The sequence below is a fragment of the Triturus cristatus genome, chromosome 11 (assembly GCF_964204655.1).
Source record: "Triturus cristatus chromosome 11, aTriCri1.1, whole genome shotgun sequence".
Lineage (NCBI taxonomy): Eukaryota > Metazoa > Chordata > Amphibia > Caudata > Salamandridae > Triturus > Triturus cristatus.
In genome coordinates this window covers 589,596,421-589,619,683 of record NC_140594.1, presented here as the reverse complement: position 1 = coordinate 589,619,683, position 23,263 = coordinate 589,596,421, and the positions used below count along the sequence as shown (strand labels likewise).

Below are 23,263 nucleotides of genomic sequence, written 5' to 3'. Positions count from 1 at the left end.
CATTATAGGTCTCTAAAAATATACATACCCTTGGACCCCCTTCTTTTTAAGTATTTGGTGTGTTCTGAAGATGTGCTGAGCATTCACAGGCTGTTTGCCATCATCCAGCGGAACAAGTGCCTCTATCTATCTATCTATCTATCTATCTATCTATCTATCTATCTATCTATCTATCTATCTATCTATCTATCTATCTATCTATCTATCTATCTATCTATCTATCTATCTATCTATCTATCTATCTATCTATCTATCTATCTATCTATCTATCTATCTATCTATCTATTCACTGAAAAAACCATAGGTTTCACACATGTTATAGTTAGCGGAAATTTTACTGATAAAAAACCAGTGAAATTCCCCCGTTATAGTTAGTGCAGGCAACTATAACTCACGCGACCGCAATCCTCTGCTGATGCTAATACTGTATTTAGACACTTATTTGCCCATGTCTTCTTCCATACATTTTTAGCTATACATATATTACAAATATTTTTCTTTCATAAAGACACATATGTCATCAGCAGAAGATTGCGGTCGCGTGAGTTATAGTTGCCTGCACTAACTATAACGGGGGAATTTCACTGGTTTTTTATCAGTAAAATTTCCGCTAACTATAACATGTGTGAAACCTATGGTTTTTTCAGTGAATTTGCAAGGTTTTTTAAATGCTAATTCCTAACTATAACGTGTGTGAAACCTATGGTTTTTTCAGTGAATTTGTACGTTTTTTTAAATGCTAAGTTACTTTACGCCATTCGTGGCGTGCGCGCCCACTTAACGCCACCAAAAGCACAGGGGGTGGGGTCAATGTGGATAGTGGTATCTTATTTCGATTTTATATTTTTATTATAATTTAATGCAATTTTTTTTTATTTCATTTTTTGTAAGCCTTTTTTTAATAATTTATGTACTATATCCTGCATTATCGAACGGTTTTTTTTTATGCATTTTTTTCCGTGCGCGTACGGTAAGCTGACGCTACGCGCTTGTAAAATACGCGTACGGTAAGCTGACGCTACGCGCTCTGGACGTAATTAGTGCAGCGCGCCTACGTGATACGTGCGTGCCGTACGCGTATACCCGGAAGCAACGTCGCGGTTACGCAGGGGCGTGTAATGCGCATGCGCGATACGTGATACGTGCGTGCCGTACGCGTACACCCGGAAGCAACGTCGCGGTTACGCAGGGGCGTGTAATGCGCATGCGCGAAAGTGACGTAAGCGCTGCGTAAGCGCCCCGTAAGCGTCACGTGCGCGCACGGTAGGCCATGTGACTTACAAAGAACACTTTTTATTGGTTGAAATTACTTTCACTTCCAGAAACTTCCCACACCACACCCATTCCCCTCTTTACTGCTTGAAAGAACCCTTTTCATTGGTTGATACTACTTTCAGTTCCAGATTCTTCCCACACCACACCCATTCCCCTCATTTCTGCTTGTGATTCTCTAGGAGCAGGAGCTGGATTGACATTGGGATACAATGGCAGAACAGCAGAGCTCTTCTGAGAGTGAGGCCAGCAGCACCACCATGATCCAGAGAAGGAGGAAACAAAAGACTTCTTTTGTATGGGAGTATTTCACTTTTCCAGAGGGGGAGAAAAAGGTCAATGCTCCAAAGGTCACTTGCATACTTTGTGATCGTGTTTTATCAAGAGGAAATCCAAGTAGGAAATATTCCTTTGGAAATCACTCTATGATGAGACACCTTCAGGACAAACACCCAAGGACCTTTGCTCGACATACTGGAGAAAACTCTTCAGTAAGTCACCAGAGCCCAGCCTCAGATGCTCAGCCGAGTACATCATCGGCAGCTCAGCTGAGCCCTTCCTCTGTTGTTGGAGCATCACCTTCTTCTTTTCCTTTGGACATCAACCCTCGATTTGCGAGTGTTGAAATGAGGTGTACAAAATGTGGTGGTCTTATTGGGCCTTATTGGGCCTTGGGGGACCCGATTTATAACGACGCTATCCTGACGGGGTTGACAGAATATATGGAGATCAACTGGGGCTCCGCCGGCACCAGATCGACCGAATGGGACGCAATGAAAGTGGTGGTTAGGGGGATATGTCGGTCCACGGAGGTAGGGGTTAAAACAGTGCTGGAGCGTGACTTGCGGCGGCAGGAGATACGGCTGGAGGAGTTGGACTCGGAACTCCCCATGCATGCGGAGCGGTCGGCTGAAAGGGACGCAGTGAGGCGGCGGATAGGAGACCTATGGGACTCGCTAGGTAAATATGTTAGAACGGAGAGTAGGCGTCGCTGGTACACGGAAGGAGATAAGGCAGGGAGGTTGCTGGCACGCCTGATTCGAACAGAGACTCAGCCGCGCCCGATTTTGGCCCTTAAAACCGATTTGGGACAGATGGTGTATACCCAACAGGAAATAAATAGTGTATTCGTGGCCCACCTACGTAAAGTATACTCCGAGACGCAGTCTCCCTCGGCCCCTGAGGCAGTGGAGGCCTTTTTGGGTGGGTTGGACTTGCCCAGCATAGACGTGGAAGACCGTGACGCACTGGGAGGCCCCCTCAGGGGGGAGGAAATACGGGCAGCTATCGCCCACCTAAAGACTGCTAAATCCCCGGGAATGGACGGCTTACCCACGGAGCTTTATAAAGAGTTCAGTGGATTGATGGTCCCCAAATTGCTGGAAACCACGTTGGAGGCCGGGACACAAGGGGTGTTCCCGGACTCCATGAGGGAAGCACTGATTGTAATGATCCCCAAACCGGGGAAGGATCCCCTCCTCCCCGGCTCTTATAGGCCCATTTCCATGCTGAATGTGGATCTTAAAATCATCAATCAGGTGTTGGCGTCCAGGCTCCTCCCATATCTTCGGCGACTGATCCATGAGGATCAGTCCGGTTTTATACCGGGTAGAAATGCTTTGAGGAATATCCGACGCCTGGCGCATATTATGCAATCCGTGGAGGGCCGAGCTCAGCAGAACACTTTAGTGTTCCTCGATATCGAACAGGCGTTCGACTCAATCGGATGGATTTATCTCTGGCAGGTTCTGCTCCGGATGGGTTTGGGGGCAGGATTCGTCAACTGGATCAAGTTATTGTATGCTCGGCCGTTAGCACGGGTCCGCACGGGTCGATACGTGTCGGAGGCATTTACCATACAGAGGGGAACGCGGCAGGGCTGCCCGCTTTCCCCATTGCTGTTTGCCCTGGCAATGGAGCCCTTGGCGTGCCATTTGCGCAGGATACTCGAGGGACGGGGCATACGGGTCGGGAACTCGGAGCATGTGGTGTCATTGTACGCCGACGATGCGTTGATATACCTAAGTCGACCGACCCAATCACTGCCGATATTGTTGGCAGCGCTGGCCGACTTCGCTGACGCCTCCGGACTCTATATTAACAGAGCAAAATCACAGCTCTACTCGATTGAAGCTCAGATCGATTGGGAGGCGGACCAGAGACCAGATCTGGAACTCCCTTGGGCGGAGGACACGATCCGCTACTTAGGGATATGGCTGGATAGGTCCGCAGAAGGGTTCTATCAGCGTAATATGGGGAGGATCGTCCGGGGGTTGCAGGGTAGTATTACCTTTTGGAACACCCTTCATCTTTCCCTGATGGGAAAGATCGCACTCATAAAGATGGTGGTCCTGCCCCGGTGCCTCTATACCATGCAAGGGTCCTTTTTCGAGATCCCACACAGGGTTTTTCGGGAACTCGACTCGCTCCTGGTCCAGCTGCTATGGAATGGGAAACGATGCAGGGTCAGCTTGGAGGTCCTGAAACGTAGCTGGGGTAGGGGAGGTTTGGAGATTCCGGATCTGGAACTCTACTATTTTGCATCGTAATTGCAACATGCCATAGCCTGGTTGGACGCAGATCCCTCGTGGGAGAGGTCCCTGCTGGCGGGCACATACGGGGACCGACAGCTCGGGGCTTTGCTGTGGCGGGCTGGGGGGCTGGACCCACCCCTGGTGCAGCTTGGGGCTGCAATTTGGAATTGAGTGATACGTAAAGTGATTCCAGATAGACCCTTTGCCCCGGAGGCGGATATCTGGCAGATGCCACCCTTTGCACAGATTGACCGCGTAATGTCCACGGAGGCGTGGAAGTCAGGGGGCTGCCTGATGTTGGCCGACCTGTACCCGGATGATAAATGTATTACGTATCAGGAGGCAATGACCGCCTTTGCGCTGGGAGCAGGGCAGTTTCTGCAGTATGCAAAAATAGCGGCAACAGCACGGCAATTGTGGCCTACGTTTCCGGAGGCTCCGGGGCACACCCGGACTTTGGTCACCATGATAGCCATGGCGGGAGGGGGACACTTTGTTACTCACCTCTATAAGGCGTTGTGGGACGACAGAAAAACCGGCCCCCTCAAAATAGAAGACAAATGGCAGCAGGTGTGCCCGCGGGATCTTACACCGCGGGACTGGGTGCGAATCCATGAAGGGGTGCGGAAGGTGGCAGTGAGCAATCGCTTTAAGCAAATACAGTACAACATAATACACATGACATATTTATCCCCTAGACGGTTGCATGCCATTGATGGCTCCAGAGACCCCCACTGTCCAAGATGTCGGGGTGCCCCAGCAGATTTTCTACATATGGTATGGACGTGCCCAACGATCCAGACGTACTGGGGGGCGGTTATTGCAGAGCTGACCCGGATAACCGGTTGGGAGATTGCATCGGATCCTCATGTGTGTCTGCTGGGCCTGATTCCGCGAGACCCGAAACGCAAGATAAACAGGCGGTTTCTGGTCCTGGGGCTAGTGATAGCCAAAAGGCGTATAGCTATCCACTGGTTGACACAGCAGGGACCTATATTGGCGAAGTGGAGATCAGATTTACGGGAATGGGCCCTAGCCGAGGAGGGGCACATGCGGAGCACCAGGAGAGACCCTAAGCTGCCTGAGGTGCTACTAGCATGGGGGGTGATGATGCAGGAAATAGCGGGACAAGCCTCCCAGATCACTATATCCAGTACGGCTGACATGCCCATCGGGGTGGGAGAGACCCCAGGTCGAGAGAGGGAGATCGTCGCAGACCCCGAGTGAATGCGTAGGAAAGCGAACCTTGCGTTGCAGTGACCCGGCAGAGGGGGGGAGGGATTGGGAGGGGGAGGGGGGGGCGGTTGGGTTAGGGGACGCGGTTGGGAGGTGGGAGGGGGGAACTGTTTTTCAAACTGGTTTGGGGATAGCGAATTCACTGAGGCATCGATTGCACATACTGAAGATACTGGTTGCCCCACGGGGTTGCACCCACACATTGTGGCTGGGACCTGTCTTGCGGTTTACTAGATTGAGGCCTCTTTGGAGCATCTGTTGATATTACCCTGTTATGCAGTGTATTGATGGTGACGGAAGTTGTAATTTTGTGGACGCCAATAAAGTTTGTTTAAAAAAAAACAAACATTCAAATCGGTCGAAATCAGGAAGTGTCGGCCGCCATTTTGTGTGTCTTACACTGATAGACAAAGGTGGAGAACGTGAAAAGGGGGCAACGAAGAGAGTTGCAGACCCCCTAGCGTTTGTCAGGGGGTCCAAGAAGGTCACAAAAGTATGAAAAAGACATTTTTTTTTTTAAATCACGGGGTGCGCGTACGGTAAGCTTACCGTACGCGTACGGCAGAAAAAAAAAATAGAAGTAAAAAAAAAATATATATATATATCTCACTTTCTCGTTTTTGCATTCTTTTTGGTACTGGTTATACTTCTTTCTGCAATATATTTATGACTATATTCTTTTGATTTCCTGTGGGGATACATATAGGGATGAATATTTATCTTCATTTTTAATTTACATTTTGTATTTGCATTGTGATGCTTTACTACAGGTGTTTGCGATGATTGAAATCTGTAAGCAGTTGGAGTACTATACCCTTAATGATTTGTTCCGTATCGAAAAAACAGATGGTTGAGATTGTCACAATGAGTACTTTACTCTTCATTGGTTTGAACTTACTGAAATAATGTGACCATTGTCGCACTGTTATAAGGTCTTGATTGAAGGAAATAAGGAACGTTAAACAAATTGACATCTCTCTAACTTGCATACTGTGACAAAGATGCAATTGGTATGAATACATATTCTTTAAGATTTAGTTTTACACATAATATGCCATATCATTAGAATTTATTTAGTTTTTTTCAATAAAAACGATTTGAATTTAAAAAAAAAGAATTTATTTAGTTTTACTCTATGTGAACGAATTTATATAAATGTTTCATCCATTATTCACATGAGTGGGGGATAATGTGAAATTGTAAGTCTTTTGTTTATTTTCATGAAATGTCTTTAAAAATACTGAACTTTGAACCTACGGTCATGTGACCAAGAGCTGGATAGCTCGAAACGCGTCTTGTTTGCCCTGCAAACAAACCACAAATTACCAAATTGGATTTGTGTGGCTCGTGCTTGCATAGAAATTGTGCGAGCTGTTGGTGGATATATATATATATATATTCACTGAAAAAACCATAGGTTTCACACATGTTATAGTTAGCGGAAATTTTACTGATAAACAACCAGTGAAATTCCCCCGTTATAGTTAGTGCAGGCAACTATAACTCACGCGACCGCAATCCTCTGCTGATGCTAATACTGTATTTAGACACTTATTTGCCCATGTCTTCTTCCATACATTTTTAGCTATACATATATTACAAATATTTTTCTTTCATAAAGACACATATGTCATCAGCAGAAGATTGCGGTCGCGTGAGTTATAGTTGCCTGCACTAACTATAACGGGGGAATTTCACTGGTTTTTTATCAGTAAAATTTCCGCTAACTATAACATGTGTGAAACCTATGGTTTTTTCAGTGAATTTGCAAGGTTTTTTAAATGCTAATTCCTAACTATAACGTGTGTGAAACCTATGGTTTTTTCAGTGAATTTGTACGTTTTTTTAAATGCTAAGTTACTTTACGCCATTCGTGGCGTGCGCGCCCACTTAACGCCACCAAAAGCACAGGGGGTGGGGTCAATGTGGATAGTGGTATCTTATTTCGATTTTATATTTTTATTATAATTTAATGCAATTTTTTTTTATTTCATTTTTTGTAAGCCTTTTTTTAATAATTTATGTACTATATCCTGCATTATCGAACGGTTTTTTTTTATGCATTTTTTTCCGTGCGCGTACGGTAAGCTGACGCTACGCGCTTGTAAAATACGCGTACGGTAAGCTGACGCTACACGCTCTGGACGTAATTAGTGCAGCGCGCCTACGTGATACGTGCATGCCGTACGCGTATACCCGGAAGCAACGTCGCGGTTACGCAGGGGCGTGTAATGCGCATGCGCGATACGTGATACGTGCGTGCCGTACGCGTACACCCGGAAGCAACGTCGCGGTTACGCAGGGGCGTGTAATGCGCATGCGCGAAAGTGACGTAAGCGCTGCGTAAGCGCACCGTAAGCGTCACGTGCGCGCACGGTAGGCCACGTGACTTACAAAGAACACTTTTTATTGGTTGATATTACTTTCACTTCCAGAAACTTCCCACACCACACCCATTCCCCTCTTTACTGCTTGAAAGAACCCTTTTCATTGGTTGATACTACTTTCAGTTCCAGATTCTTCCCACACCACACCCATTCCCCTCATTTCTGCTTGTGATTCTCTAGGAGCAGGAGCTGGATTGACATTGGGATACAATGGCAGAACAGCAGAGCTCTTCTGAGAGTGAGGCCAGCAGCACCACCATGATCCAGAGAAGGAGGAAACAAAAGACTTCTTTTGTATGGGAGTATTTCACTTTTCCAGAGGGGGAGAAAAAGGTCAATGCTCCAAAGGTCACTTGCATACTTTGTGATCGTGTTTTATCAAGAGGAAATCCAAGTAGGAAATATTCCTTTGGAAATCACTCTATGATGAGACACCTTCAGGACAAACACCCAAGGACCTTTGCTCGACATACTGGAGAAAACTCTTCAGTAAGTCACCAGAGCCCAGCCTCAGATGCTCAGCCGAGTACATCATCGGCAGCTCAGCTGAGCCCTTCCTCTGTTGTTGGAGCATCACCTTCTTCTTTTCCTTTGGACATCAACCCTCGATTTGCGAGTGTTGAAATGAGGTGTACAAAATGTGGTGGTCTTATTGTTTTTGGGGAGGTCAGTCTTCCCCTTATTAACAATAAGATAGACCAGCATGTTTGTAGACGCTCATAATACTCCCATTCTTTCTTTCCTCCATCCCTGTATGAACCCAACGGCTCTTATAAGAGCCAACCTTACCTCACGATTTTTTTTATTTTTTTTTAAGCTTCCCTTTTCGCAAATTTTTTTTTTCCGTGCGCGCACGGTACGCGTAATTCCGCAGGTCGCCATGCGCGTACGCTACGTGCATACGGCGATTTTTCGAAAAATAATTTTTTTTTATTTTTGCCCTTGAGGGTCCTTCTGGGACCCCCTGACCAAGGCTAGGGGGTCAGGAACTGTCGAGCCTGCCCCCTTTTCACATTATCCACCTTTTTTATTCACCCCCCTGACAGTTCGAGAGAGAAAATGGCGGCTGCCACTTCCTGGTTTCGACCGATTCGAATGTTTACTAAGATCTAACAGCCAATCAGAATCGCGCTTGCGCACGCCACCGTACGCGTACGGTAAGCTTACGGTAAGCGCACGGTAAGCGCACCGTAAGCTTCCACAGATATATATATTGATTTAAAGGCTATTTTCTCAGGATCTACTGAACAGATTTACACCAAACCTACAAAAGGCACTTCCTTGACCTGAGGACTACCTCTCTGCCAAATTTCTAGTAATTCTGTTCAGCCGTTCGGGCTGTAGCTCGTTCTAAAGGTCCTATGGAAAAATGCATGGGAAAAACGCGTTTTGGGACCCCCCTTTTATCTCAGCCCCCGCTTGACGAATCCCCCCGAGACTTTCAGGGTAGGAGCGGAGCCTAGCGCCCCACCTATTTTGAGAAATTCGCGAGGATTCGTCGACCGGCGCCAAAGTTATTCAAAATAGAATGTTGAGGTTTTCCTATGGAAAAGGGGTCCTAACTATAACTACCTACTGGCGACCGCCAGTAGGTAATATACACACACACACACATATATATATATATATATATATCAGAACATTGTTATCCATGCATAAAGAGCCCCAGACCCAGGCATGGCGACTTTGAAGTGACAGGCACGAAGCACCCCATCTGTCCATACCACCAATACTTTTCATTACAAGAAGAACGTTGACTCAGTGGCGCAGCTAGGGCTTTTGACGCCTGGGGCAATACCTCAGTTTGCAGCCGCCCAGTTCCGGTAATAGCGGGGGGTGCTTTGCTGGCGAATGACCATGCCGAGCGGGGAGGGGGTGCCTTTAGCAACGCTGAACGCCGACGAGGGAGAATAAAGAAGGAAAAAATAAGAACAAAACTTACCTTGCGCTCGTAGCTCGCCGCTGCCCTCAAAAAGTGATGCTCGGAGCGGACCACCCCCCTAGCTATGCCACTTCATCGACTCCTAGGGTCAAAGGGTTTCAAGCACTTTTATTGTATATTTTGAGCTATGCAGCAGTCCTCTATCAGTCCTTCCTTTATGCGTTTCAGCTCTCATGTGTGCCTTGCTCACAGGTGATTTATATCTCCATTTAAAACTGACCATGTGTCTCTTAAAGAAAGAAGCCACCTTATCATTCAGTGGTCTCTTGGTCATGTTATTTTCAGAATGCGCATTGAAAACAGTGAAACGCTTAACTTTCTGCGGCAGCGTACTTGTCCGATTCACAGTTCATTATTGAAAAGCCGCAGTATTGGTTTATATTCCAAACAGTTCACGTGCGCATATATCTTGCCTTATTAAATGGTGAGTCTCATCCGCTTTTACATCTCATTCTGCGCTTTGAATCCATTTGAAATCAACACGAAGGAAAACAAATTTTCCCTCGGCAAACCCTTGCCCTCCTCACTTACGATTTTTTCTTAGGGTAAGTCCTGTATTTTTCTCAGAAGAGGAGGGCGGGTCGGGCTCCTTTTATTAATACAACCAAACATCGTTCTCCGAGCAGAAAGGGCACCATGCCATGGAGACTACTGAATAATAAGGTGGTGTATGTCTTTAAGAATGAGCAAGGCTCAGAGGAGAGCCGAAAAGAATAAGGAAGGACTGATAGAGGACTGCCGCATATCTCAATATGTCAAATATAAGTGCTTGAAACCCTTTGAACTAGGAGTCGACATTCTTCTTGCAATGAGAAGTGTTTTTGTTATGTTTCATAGGACATTCATTATTTGGTTTGCTAATAATTTTTTCGCCGTTTGACAAATTGTGACAAACTTATCCCCCAAAAAAGTCTGGTGATTTGGTGTAAATCCGTTCAGTAGTTTTGGAAAAATTATGGTTTGAAATGTATTTTATTGTATTGTAATTGCATTTATATAGTGCTTACTACCCCTGACGAGGCGTCCAAGTGCTTTTTCGGAACCCATAAAGGACTAGTGTTAAATTAGTATATTGAAATGAAAGTAATTTGAGTGGCGGAGAGGTTAGTCAGTTATTTGGATTCAGAAGGGTAGCAGAGGGATAGAAGAGGGAAAAAGGGTTGCATTTATATAGCGCTTGTTATCCCTGATGGGGTGTTAAAGCACTTTTTTGGCAAGTAGCATGCTACTCCGGAACCCATAAAGGATTAGTGGTGAATTAGTATAATGAAATTTGAAAGTAATTTGAGTGGCGGATATTAGTCAGTTATTTGGATTGAGAAGGATATTGGAGGGATAGCAGAGGGTTAAAGGTTTGCATTTATATAGCGCTAGTGTATTTCACACTGCGGAGGATACGAAGACCCGACAGATCACTACTAATTACCTCACATATAACACCACTCATGACATGTTCTATGACATCATTGATAACATCACTGCAACATCCGAAATTACTTCATTGCTAATACTGTGCATGGTGGGGTGCAAGTTATATTAACTGTAGCGCACAAGTTATGTTTGCTTAAGAAAACTATTATTGGTAAATATATAAATCCTGAGCACAATTAAATGGTCAAAACCTCAACTGGTGTGCCTCTTTCTGTTTGCCGTGCAATTCATGTGACAGCAGCTGTGTCATATATATATGTATATATATCTAACACATATATAAATATATATATATCAAAGCGACTGTGTGCTGGTTATATCCATACATATGTGTGTGTGTATACACACACACTCATTACCTACTGGCGGTCACCAGTAGGTAGTTATAGTTAGGACCCATTTTCCATAAGAAATCCGCAACATTCTATTCCCAATAAGTCTGGCGTCGGTTGATGAATCTTTGCGAAATTTTCCAAACTTTTGGCCAGCTCCGGTCCGCTTCTGTCCTGAAAGTTTCGGGGTGATTCGGCAAGCGGGGGCCGATAAAAAAGGGGGATCCCAAAACGCGTTTTCACCATGCTATTTCCCATAGGACCTTTTGACGCAGCTACAGCCCGAACTGCTGAACGGAATTACACCAAATTTGGCAAAAAGGTAGTCCTCAGTTCAGACTCGTGCCTTTTGCTTAAATGGTGTAAATCCGTTCAGTAGTTCCTGAGAAAATTAGAGTTAAATGTACATATATCAATGGCCTTGGAGGATCCGCGCACCCTGAGCGCACCCTCTACGAATCGTGTGCGCACCCTCCCGATCACATGCTGAATGCTAATTGGCTGTCAAGTGCCTGTCAACATTCGAAACCAGGAACTGTTGGCAGCCATTTTGTGCCTCGGTAGAAGTGAGGCTGAAGAAGTAAGGGAAATAAGTGTGTGAAAGATATAAAGGAGGCAGGGTAGAAATACTCTGACCCTCTAGAGTTGCTTAGGGGGTCCCAGAAGGTCTTCCAGGGCCCCCTTTTTTTTTTTTTTAAATGTCAAAATGCGCGGGTCCAGCCGTAAAAAAACCAAAAAAGAAGCGTGGGCTTTCGCGCTTCCTTAATAATTAGCCCCTGGGGTTCCAAATCCCAGATGCAAAATGCGTAAATAATTATTGGGGGGCCCATGTCATGAGTGATGTAATATGTGACGTCATCAGCAGTGCATTGCGGGGGCGCGAGTTATAGTTAGCTGAACTAACTATGTCGGGGGAATTTCAATGGTTTTGTACGAGGGAAATGTCCAGCTAACTATAACGCCCCTGAAACCTATGTTTTTTTCAGTTAATTTCAAAGGTTTTTTAAATGATAATTCCTAACTATAACATACCTGAAACCTATGGTTTTTTAAGTGAATATATATGTATATATATATATATATATATTCAAGGTACATAGATGTGGAGCTAGGAATACTAAACCTGTAACTATTTATATATATACTTCCATTGATAGGTTGGAGTGGTAGTTGATATTCTGGACTTAATATTTTTGTAGGTCGATATAGAAAGCTCAATATTTTCACATGCAACTGTAGCACAAGAGCATGCTGGAAAAAAACACTCCGAATCCATCAGGAAAAGACTCTCATCTCTTTCCCTGTTTGGTCTCTGGATGTCTTTTCCCTCCTTTCATGTTCCATCTTCTTCATATTTGCATACCGCCTTTCCCACACTTTGCGTTGCCTGCCTCATACAAACTGATTAACTATCAAATAACGGAGTGCCTATCCATCTATTTAATGCATCATGGACGGAAGCTGTGTGTTTAAACTGTGCTTCAGTTCTGAGGCATCCACTACAAAATGCAGAACAGCATTGGTCAGGAATAGCTGCTTCATCAGCACAATTATTCAGTGCTGTTTGACCAATCAATATAAGAAGGCCATTTGGTGTGCGTGGGAGGAAGTGATATGACAGCACTTTGCTTTCCGCAGAAATATACTTTTTCATAACAAACTTTGGCCCTCTAGGTTTGGGGTTTACTCTATCATGTGACAAAAATATCACATCCACTATATTAGCACTGTGTTGACAAGGGCCATATCATGGTGGCTCCACTGCCACAGCACCAGTTGCGGCTGGTGACCTTTAAAAGTGGTAGGCAGAATCATTGCCTCGAATTCCAGTTTTTGAGCCAGACTACTTCTCGAAGGGTTTGGTGGAGGGTTTGCTTGCACTCATACTTACTCATTCTCAATAAGCCTGATTGATTAACTATCATTCATTGTTGCACTCATGTTTACATACTCTGACTCACTCAGTCTCACTGACTTATGCAGTCTCACGCATTCTCACTCTGCCCCATTCAGTCCCACTGTGACCCACTCAGATGAATTGATTTATGCAGTCTCACTTCTTCTCTCTCTGACCCACTCACTCTCATTGACTTATGCAGTATTACTCATATCCACTCTTACTCACTCAGCCTCACTCTCATCAACTCAGTCTCGCTGAGTAACGGAGTCTCCCTCATTTCCATTCTAACCCTCTCAGTCCCAATGTGAGCAACTCAGTCCCACTGACTTACACAGTCTTACTTATTGCCATTCTAATCCACTAAGTCCCACTGTGATCACTCAGTGTCACTGATTAATGCAGTCTCTCTCACTCCTACTTCTACCCACTCTGACCCACTCAGTTCCGGTCTGATTCACTCAGTTTCACTGACTTAAGCAGTCTCACTCATTCCACCTCTGGCACACTCAGTACCTCTGACTTATGCAGCCTCAGTCAGTCTCACTTTGACTCATTCAGTCCCACATTACCCACTCAGTCTCACTGACGTACACAGTCTCACTTATTCCCAATCTGACCTACTTTGACCCACTCAATCTCACTGAGTTGTGCAGTCTGACTCAGTCCCACTCTGACCCACTCAGGCATTCTCTGTCCCACTTTGAGCAAGTCAGTGTCACTGACTCATGCAGTCACACTCATTCCTACTTTGACCCACTCATTCCCACTCTTGCCAATTTGGTTCCACCAAGACCCCCTCAGTACTATTGTGACCCACTCAGTTTCTCAGACATTGCAGTTTCACTTATTCTTACTCTGACCCACTCAATCATACTCTGATTCACTCTGACCCACTCAGTTAAACTGTAGCCCACTCAGTTTCACTGCCTTACGGAGTCTCACTCATTCCCACTCTGACCCACTGTGACTCACTCAGTCTCACTGACTTACATTGTCCCACACTGATTCACTCAGTTTCACTGACTCAGTCTGACTCACTCAATCTCACTGATTTTCACTCGGACTCTCTTTCTCTCACTTAATTTCGGACAAGCTCAGCCTCAGCCTGACTCACTAATCTCACGCACAGCAACTCTAAGGTACACTGTAATTCCCCATCACTCACTCTCATACATTCTCACTCAATCTGACACAGTTGTTCACTGACTCTCTTTCACTTTTACACTCACATGCACAGACACACAAACATGCTCAAACATAAGCAAGCGGGCTTTTACAGACACACACTTTCATCTATACCTACCTACACATTTGAAAGCTTCATTTACTTGAATTGTTGGCTGCGCAAATTCCCTTTGGACTCCTGGGGCCTCATTTACTACTTTTTGGAGCAGGGTAGCACCACAAGTTTCCTTGCTGCACTGCCCCGCGCAAAAAGTAAAGGACAGGAATGTGCCATATTAATGAAGTACCTCTCATTCCTGTCCTCTCTGCTTACGCCAGCGCACAAATTGGTGCCTAGGGACAACGAAGGCACCCTTGCACCATGGTGCAAGGGTGGTGCAAGGGTGTCTGCATTGTTGGCCCAATTGCTTTTGTGCAGGAAGGGACATCTTCTTGCACAAAAACAATCAATGTAGGCATTTTCCTCTTTCTATGTGTGCTGCATTGCAGCACACAAAGAAAGAGGAAACAACTGGGAAAAATAAAGTTATTTCTCCTTGTTGCACCTCTCCTGGGGAGGCGCACAGTTTTGACGCATTCTCAGGTTTACAGATACTTGTAAATCTGGGCATGTGTGAAACCCACAGCAACGCCCATGGAACACCTCCTTGATGTAGAGTAAGGCAATGCGGTGCTTTGCGCTGTCTTGCATTACTCCATATCTATGAGGCCATGTAAAGCCACGTAGGGTGGCTTTGTGTCATCTCATAGATATGATTGGGAGGCCTGCGCTACCAGACTCTCATAACAAGTGATGCTCATGCAGCACATGCCTCCTGCAAATGAGGCCCTTGATCTTTTCTTCCTCGTGGACTGGAGCATGAAACTGAAACCTCGAACCTACGCAGTCCCACATTTGTGATTTCTGTCTTTGATCAACTACCCCACCCTTTCCCAACTCTGTGACGAGTTCGGAAAGAGTAGGGTGGCAGATTGATTGGCATGTAGCCAGGGGTTAAGCCTGCAGTGCCCATGGGTATCTTTTGGTGTGACGTTGCAGCACGTCACACACCGGGGTCCAGAGGCCAAGTTTGTTATTTCACCCAGCCCCGGATAATCTCACTGATGGCTGGTGCAGGCCTCTTCATGCGCCTTCGCCAGCCATCAGACAGGTTTACTGCTGGTCAGAACTTCTTTTCTCATAGTAGCAAGAGCGAATGATAACTTATATTCACTTTTGCGCGATTTAAAATGGGCCTGCAAATAAAAAGGGCATAGCCCTGAAGCCCTACCGGGAGAACCACCATTGCAATAGCGTAAAACCGAGTGCCTGACAATTCATTTAACCCAATATTTTGCTCATTCATATATCTGTATCCTGGTATTGCACACTTTTAAGTCAAATTGATGCTTGCCTATACAGGAGCCGACATAGGAGTTCATTAGGATGGTGGACGGTCTGGAGTCCATCCGCCATCCTGGTGTAAACTGGGACCATCCGCCATGCTTGCGGCGGTACTGCACACCCGATCAGGATGTGACCGCCACGATGGCACTTGGATCCTGCATTTTAACATTGGGGTGGGTGCTGCTGACCGCTGCGATGTTAAAATGCCATGTTGTGCATTTCACAGCACTACGTGGCAGCCACCGCACAATGCCTGCCACATAGTGCTGTGAAATGTAGGGTGGTACCATGGGTACCCTCCAAGTGCACCCTCACCTACCCCCCACATGAGGGGGGCCTGCAACAGGCCTCCGTCACTAATCTCCACCAGCCTTTCTATGGCGCAATCGCCGCCATGGAATGGCCTGCACTGGCCAGCATCCTAATTTGGTGGACGGTGCCTGCTAGGCACCTCCATCATTTTAGGCTATGTGGTCCATCCACCAAGCAATCTGTGAGATTGCTTTGGCAGTTCCATGGCGGACGGTCTTTGCATCCGCCACGGTCCGTGCAAGAATACCTCCGCCATCGTAATGTGGCAGAGGGAATATCGCAGTCCGATTGCGGAAGGACCGCCATCGCATGGCTCGCGGTGACGGGCCTTTCCGCAATCATAATCGGGCCCATTGTTTCCCTCATCTATTTGATACTCATGCCAAGGGGACTTAGGGAAATACTTCCATTTTCTGTAGTAGAAGACCCTCATTCATGCATGTCCTAAGTGAAACACTTATACCAAATGGCTGGGTGTCATACTTTGAAAAGAATATTTAGACTAACTATAGCATCAGTGCAAAATTTAATGTAACATATTGGGCTCTGTGGAAAGCCACGTACTCTTATCCTGTAGGGATATCTCTACACAATCATACCTCTCCTCATTTTAGCAGCCCTAGTAGCTCGCTCCTATCAGAAATGTAACATCTCTCTCTCCATTGGTTCACGGACAGCGACAACTCAGCCCTTCCTTGAATGTGCTTTTCTACTGCAGCAGAAAATTCTCTTGGTGGCGGTATAGTAAACAATGAGGCACAACTCATCATGTGAGCAGATGCGCGCATGGTCTTCCCCATGCCTCTCTTGGGTTCACTTAAATAAAGAAATGAGCCAAGGATTACTGGCATATGCATGTGTGATAATGGCTGAGGGCCTATGTCTTTGGGCAAGAGCTCCTTTATATGTGTGTGCCCACAGTGCGCAGTAAATATTCCACCAATCAAATGCAGGTTTGGGTTCAGCAACACCTCTCCCTCTTCTGCGCTTACATGCTTGATAAATAGAGTCTCCAAGTCAGGTATCTTGAGAAATCTGCTCACTGGGGGCTTCCTGAGGCAGAGTTCCTGGCCATCCAACCCCTGGGTCCCTTTGGTCTTGTCCTTCCTGTCAGGCTGATAACCCATGCCATTTGAGGTCCCTCCCACCAGGGGGGTGACGATCTTTGCCGCCCTTGTCAGGCTATGCAAGGTCAGAGGTCCCACGACATTCCTCTTAGACAAGGTAGAGGTCCCGCAGGCTTCTCCAAGAAAATAGTTCTCAACAAACAGTATGAACCTCCACTTGCACACTTGTATGCTCTTGCGAATGACCTATCATACAACAACACTGCTGCCCATCAATCCAAAACTCAATAAATCCTCACCTATTGTATAATTCTACTTTCGGGAGGACATTCTTTAGCTCACTGCCTTGTAACACATGTTCTTCCAGCAATTCACCTGCTGCAGTCTACAAGCTCCTACATGGTACTCATGAATATCTGTTAGGAAAAGGTGCACAACAAAAGGCACGCCTACCGGATGACATATGACTCCTCTAGAGTGTTCATTCCCACCCCACAGCAATCAAAGCTCTTAAGCTCCTCCCCTTGCAGCATGATGACAGAACCCCCCCTTCCCGATGTAAACCCCTGCCATCGATTGTGTATCCCTGTTCCCCTCCCCTATCTCCCTACTTTTATACTACCCACTGTCAAACGGTTGTATGTCACTATATTTAGGTCAACAATGTCAACCTACAATAATGTCACATCCTTTACATCGCAAGGGAGGCTCCTCTGTTGGAGCGGAGGAGCGTTGTTCCACTTAAATTACCCCCAAAGATGAAAAGTAAAATCGCAATTCATTACCATTTTATTTTTCATCCTCCTGTCATGAACGGAACATCAGGATGGGGGTGCGCCGCTGATAAATGACAGCAGCAGGGAGGAGGGTGGGCTGTTTGTGTACTTTTCAAAGTGCGCATGTCCCTTTGGTTGGCCGTCTTACGATGGCCAGCTGCACATGCAGACTTTGAAACCTTTAACCAAGCTGCCTTAAGACAGCTGGGTTAGAGTAAGTGCAGGGCTCCAGTGTCCTTGGGAGTGCTGAGTGAAGCCGCTCCCTCCAATCAGAGCACTGCTCCCTCATATAATTGTAAGGTAGGCATGTAATAGCTATTCTCGACTCCACTTGTACTAAACTTGGGAGGAAAGCATTAGCCAAACCAGGGAGAGTAATATTATGCTTACTTGACAATGCAGTGGTAGATTGATTCAGTGGATACAATATTATTACCATGCAGTATAACTCATGCTCTATGGCGAACGCCCACCACATGTGTAAAAACAACTTCATAATAAGGTCTTCATTCCGAGTTTGTTGAAATAGGGTTGGGAATTTGCCACATGTGATAAATACCTCCTATTCTGAGCTTTTAAAAGGAAAATGGAGTATAACATGCAGAATCGTTTTTTAACACACTGAATTCCACATGTTCTACTTTTTTTCTGATCCTTTTACCCCAAAAAACTTCAGTAGATTTGATCTGTTGGAATTTATTAGGGGAAAACTGCAAGTACGTGATTATTATTACACAACCTGTAATTGTTTGTACAGGGATCAGAATTTAGCCCATAATTCGCAATGAGGGCCATAGTGCTCTGTTGCTTTTAGCTAGGGTGGCATTATATGACTTATATACATACAGACGTAACTAAAAGATATGTATTACTTTCATATGTAATCCAGATCATTCGTCATCTTTGTATTTCAGCTCTGCAGTATTTCTAATTTGACCTGAAAGTGGACTGGCCGGCTAGTAAATTACCAAAAAAATCCTAAAAGACTACTACCCTGACTTTTAGCCTGGGACAGACTCAAATAAAGGAATTCTACCCCAATTATTCCATACTTTTAAAGACACTCATCACCACGTATCTTTTGTCGCTGCCTGCTGGATAGCAGCGGTGGCTCCTCCGCTATGGCGGATAAGCGTCCCCCTACTGCTTTCAAGCAGTGCGAGCAGCTTTAACATAAGATGATAATAACTTTCAGTTATTATCATTTTATGTTAAAGCTGCTTTGCAGGCGGGCAGGCAGGCGGTGGGTGGGCGGGGTTGGTCTGCTCTCGGAGCATGGCAGTAGAGGAGTGGTTTGCCCACTCCTAAGTGCTTAGTGACAGTTTGGTCGGCCCTCTCGGGCCACTCAAACAGTCATGCACACTTTCCCCATTCTCCATACAGGCTGCATTACAGCATGCATGGAGAACAGGCCCACCCCTCCAGCCATGGCGCTCAGACCAATCACAACGCTGCAATGTGGTGTTGTGATTGGCTTTGGGGAGGGAGCCTGGCTGCCTGCTTCCTGTTCCTGAAGCCAGAGGCAGAAGAGCAGGAGCAGAGACGCGTGACCCAGCTGCGGCAAGGTAAGTAGTTCATTTAATTTTTTTCTTACTCCCTCTCACAATCCCGACTCCCCACGCCCCTGTGCGACTCCCAGCACCCGCCTCCCCACCCGTCAACCATGCCGACTGTCAGTGCTGGCTAGTCAGACTCTAAATTGTTTGCTTTCTTCTGGATGCCTGTTCTGCAGAAACCTTCTTCAGTTATCACTCCTGTAATCGTTTTAACCCTTGTGCAAGTAAGGGGATTACATTCAGTATCAGTAAGAGGTGCAAATTCATTATCAAAAGAATCGCTACAGTAGTGTAGTAATATGGTTGTGTTTGATGGGTGTTACACTGGCACTGTTATTGATCGCTGTTAATGCATTCCAAATCAAATTCACTATTCGATTGAATTATATAAGAAAATTATTTTAACTGTGTTTTGTAACTGATTGGGTGCAATTTTTGAAGTATATATTTTTTATTTTTTTATTGTTTTTTTTTTCAATATGAATAAAAGACAAAAATACAATTAAACAATACACATGTACCAATACACAAAGCATAATATCTGACCATGTACCTTTAGAAAGATACAAATTGTGATGAAATAAATTGTACAAAAGACAAACTAATAATAATAAATACACCAAACAATATAATCGCAAATAAAAAGATCCATAATACAGCAGGGAGGGGGGAAGTGATGTTGGCACTGTGTCAAGGTTAGAGAATAGAGGTATATTATTGTTTCATGATATAGTAGGGCAGCAGTGGAGTAGGTTGCCATGCCTAATAACAGAACTGAGGGAGCTGACCACAATGTAGGAATGCTTTGAGGTTAATAGTTTAGTCTCGAGAGGAGGACGATATATGAGAATGGGCTCCGGGGTCGGGTTCCGCGGGGGTAGGGACGACCTGAGACGCAACAAGGGCTGGTTGCAGATGGGAACGGTAGATGCACCATATATCTTGCGGTCTGGAGGTGGGAGGTTAGAGGGAGGAGAAAATCTCAGTTTGTAGACTACAGTAGGCTAAGCTGTGTGTCCATGCCGTCCTCTGGAAGAAGATTAAGATTATGTTCTCATGAAACATGCCTGCAGTCAAATTATTCATTAAAACTCATCAAAGCCAATGGATATAGGTGGTAGGTTACCAAAGTCACAGTGTGGACATTCTACAACAACCCTTCACCCTTTCACCCCCTCCCCCCATGGAACATCTGTATAAGGAGCAAGAACCCTAGGGTATCTGGATACATAGGGACATCTCTTTTACAGATCTGAGGTTTCTTTCTCCTTTCATTGCTGAGTCAAACTGCATTGATTGAATTATGGCGAGAAAGCAAAAGACACACAATTGATGGACGGAATGCAGAACAAATCAAAACATGTTCTGCATTCCGTCCATCAATTGTGTGTCTTTTGATTGAATTATAGCAAGGTTAAATCTCCCAGAATGCACTGATTTGACAGAGAAGAATCTAGGACAGGAACTTGTGTCTCCCACTGACAAGGGTTGATGTGTACTTCTTATCTAAAGTTGTTGGCTTGTAGATGGATTTCCCCCAAAATTAAAATAAGCATGTTGTGGGGATGTCTCCATTCTCGAAATTGAATCAGCATGAGAAGTAATACTAGAAAGAAGTTGGGTTCTAGAAGTCAGGCAATGCGACTAAATTCCACAGTTCTAGATTTAAACAATATACATATTAAAGGAGAACATACTAAATTCATTTCTTTTGCTAACATGTCAGTCTAAGGTCATGATTACATTGGGTGGTATTTCCTATACACTAATTTCACATGTGCACTTTGCCTATCAGTCTTTAAGTGCCTACAAATGTCCTGCAAGAAAAAACTGGAGCGGTCAACAAGCTTGTGTGCTGCCTGTATTTGCCCCTAGGCCACTTTGGTATTATAGAAGGATCTGCAGATGCTTGCACAGCCCTGTCTGTAATACAGATCACATGCAGTGCCAGCGGGATCTCAAGGGGACGTTCCCTCATTGGTACGGGGGTGTCCTCTTGCAAATGAGGGAACACATACTTTCTATTCTGTGGAATATTACGGATGTCCGCAGATGCAAAGGAGATGTCAGGAGGAGCCCCTTGAAGGGAGAAATGGAAATCAAAGGGACCCTCTAGGCATCCCCTTGCAGGTGTGTGCAGTCACTCATTTCACTGCCTGCAGGGAGATCTCTGCTCTCTTTTCAAAAGCAGGCCTCTCTACTGCCTGCTCAGAGATAGATGGACAGCCAGCCAGCTTCAAAGAGACATTTGCCTCTTATGAATGTGCTGCCCTCAGGGCAGGTGTGAATTTGCTGGGGCCAGTGCACTAACTGTAACAGGATGCACTGAAGCGATCAGCACCCGGTGCACCAATGTAATGGTGCACCAGGTACAGACCAGGCCAGTGTATAATACAAGCCCTAGTAAGAATATAGCTGGCAAATAGTGTGAACATCGAAACACCTGTGAGTGTTCCATTGTGCATGAATTACAAATTTACGTTATTTACCACCTAGATTTTTGTCAATATTTACCTTCTACATAACTTTGGGCAAATAATGCAGGGTATGCAATTTAAACATAGGCAAATAATACATGTCTAATTAGTATATGGGCAAATACGACTTGAATTGGGAGTTGGAAAGCACAAGGCTTGTAATTCGATACTGTTAGAGCCGAAATCCACCACCCTGCTAACATTAACACAAAAATGAGCACTTTCCTCCCAAGAAAAGTTTTCTTACCTGAGACGATGGAGGCCAGTCGGAATATATCAGAGAGGCGTGCGGTAACAGGCTCGTATGGCGAAGTTTCATAAAACTCCTCACCTGAAAAACAAAGCGACCTGGTTGTGAATGCAATGGCACTTTGTGAGGCAGCCCAAAAAATGTCACCTCTACTCAGCGCCTTTTGAGGAAAGGAAATCTTACTGCCCTCAAGAGAAAAGCAAAATGTTGAACTCACATTGCTCGCCACTAGGGAATGCGTTTCTGCACAGCCGAGACGGGCACCGACCCTCTCACCTGTTCCTCAAGCAACACTCTTGTTTCAGAGCACAATTCTGACCCATTCTACTCTGGAATCTTCGTGCACCCACAAGAGGTCAGGTGAACATATCTGGTTCTCATTCCCAATGCTAGCATGAGCCACAGGGAGAGGATATGGCGTAACGGTCAGAGCGGCTGACCTTGAAGCTGGGGAACCAGGTTCGAGTCTGGCAGGAGGCTCAAGCATCTTGTGATTCTCGGCAAATCACTTAGGGGCTCATTAGGATGTTGACCGGAAAGCCTCCAACCTCAGGCCGGAGGCTTTACGACTGATATCCTTGGTTTAAGGTCCGACTGCCTAATTAGAAAAAAAGCGGTCGGATTTTAAACCAGCTGGTCAGACCGACTGGCTTCCAACGGGCTCAAGGAGCCTGTCGACCATTTGGAGGCCGCATATAATCCCCTACGGATGGCGTTTTTCTTATCAGGATTATGATGTTAGTTTCCAACAGGCTTTTCATGTTGGGCTTTCCGACATGATAAGCCTGTTGTGAAGCAACTTTGGTGGGCCCCTAGCAGGGGTCCAAGTTGGGGGCATGAGGGTACCTATGGTGCCCCCCTGTAAATCCCTGCACTGTGTGGCAGGCACAGTGCCACACAGTGCAGGGATTTACAGGAACTCCCATTTCTCTATGGGAGCTTGTGCTGTGGCCCTTCTCCGACCGCTTCCATAGGGAAATGGGAGATTGCGACCGCACACATTGCAATAGGGTGTTCAGATCTGCCGACCTATGGTCAGTGGGTTCCCACACCGAAATGGTGTCAGGTGTTGTCAAGTCCGCCCAACATCGTAATTAGGGCTCTGATCTCCCTGTGCCTACAAAAAACAAATGAATGTGTCTGTCTGTAATGCAGCCGGTGTTCATCTAAGGAGCACTGATACCTTCAGACCGAGGTCCCGCTATATACAACTGCAACA

General features: G+C 45.6%; 1 protein-coding gene across 1 annotated transcript in view; it reads right to left on the bottom strand.

Moving 5' to 3' along the window:
- GFRA2 (GDNF family receptor alpha 2) overlaps nt 1–23,263 on the bottom strand; it is a 387,887-nt gene that overhangs the window by 209,158 nt on the left and 155,466 nt on the right. Inside the window, exon 3 of the mRNA XM_085633864.1 lies at nt 22,042–22,125. Coding sequence (XP_085489990.1) covers nt 22,042–22,125 — 84 coding nt within the window. The remainder of the gene's footprint in view (nt 1–22,041; nt 22,126–23,263) is intronic.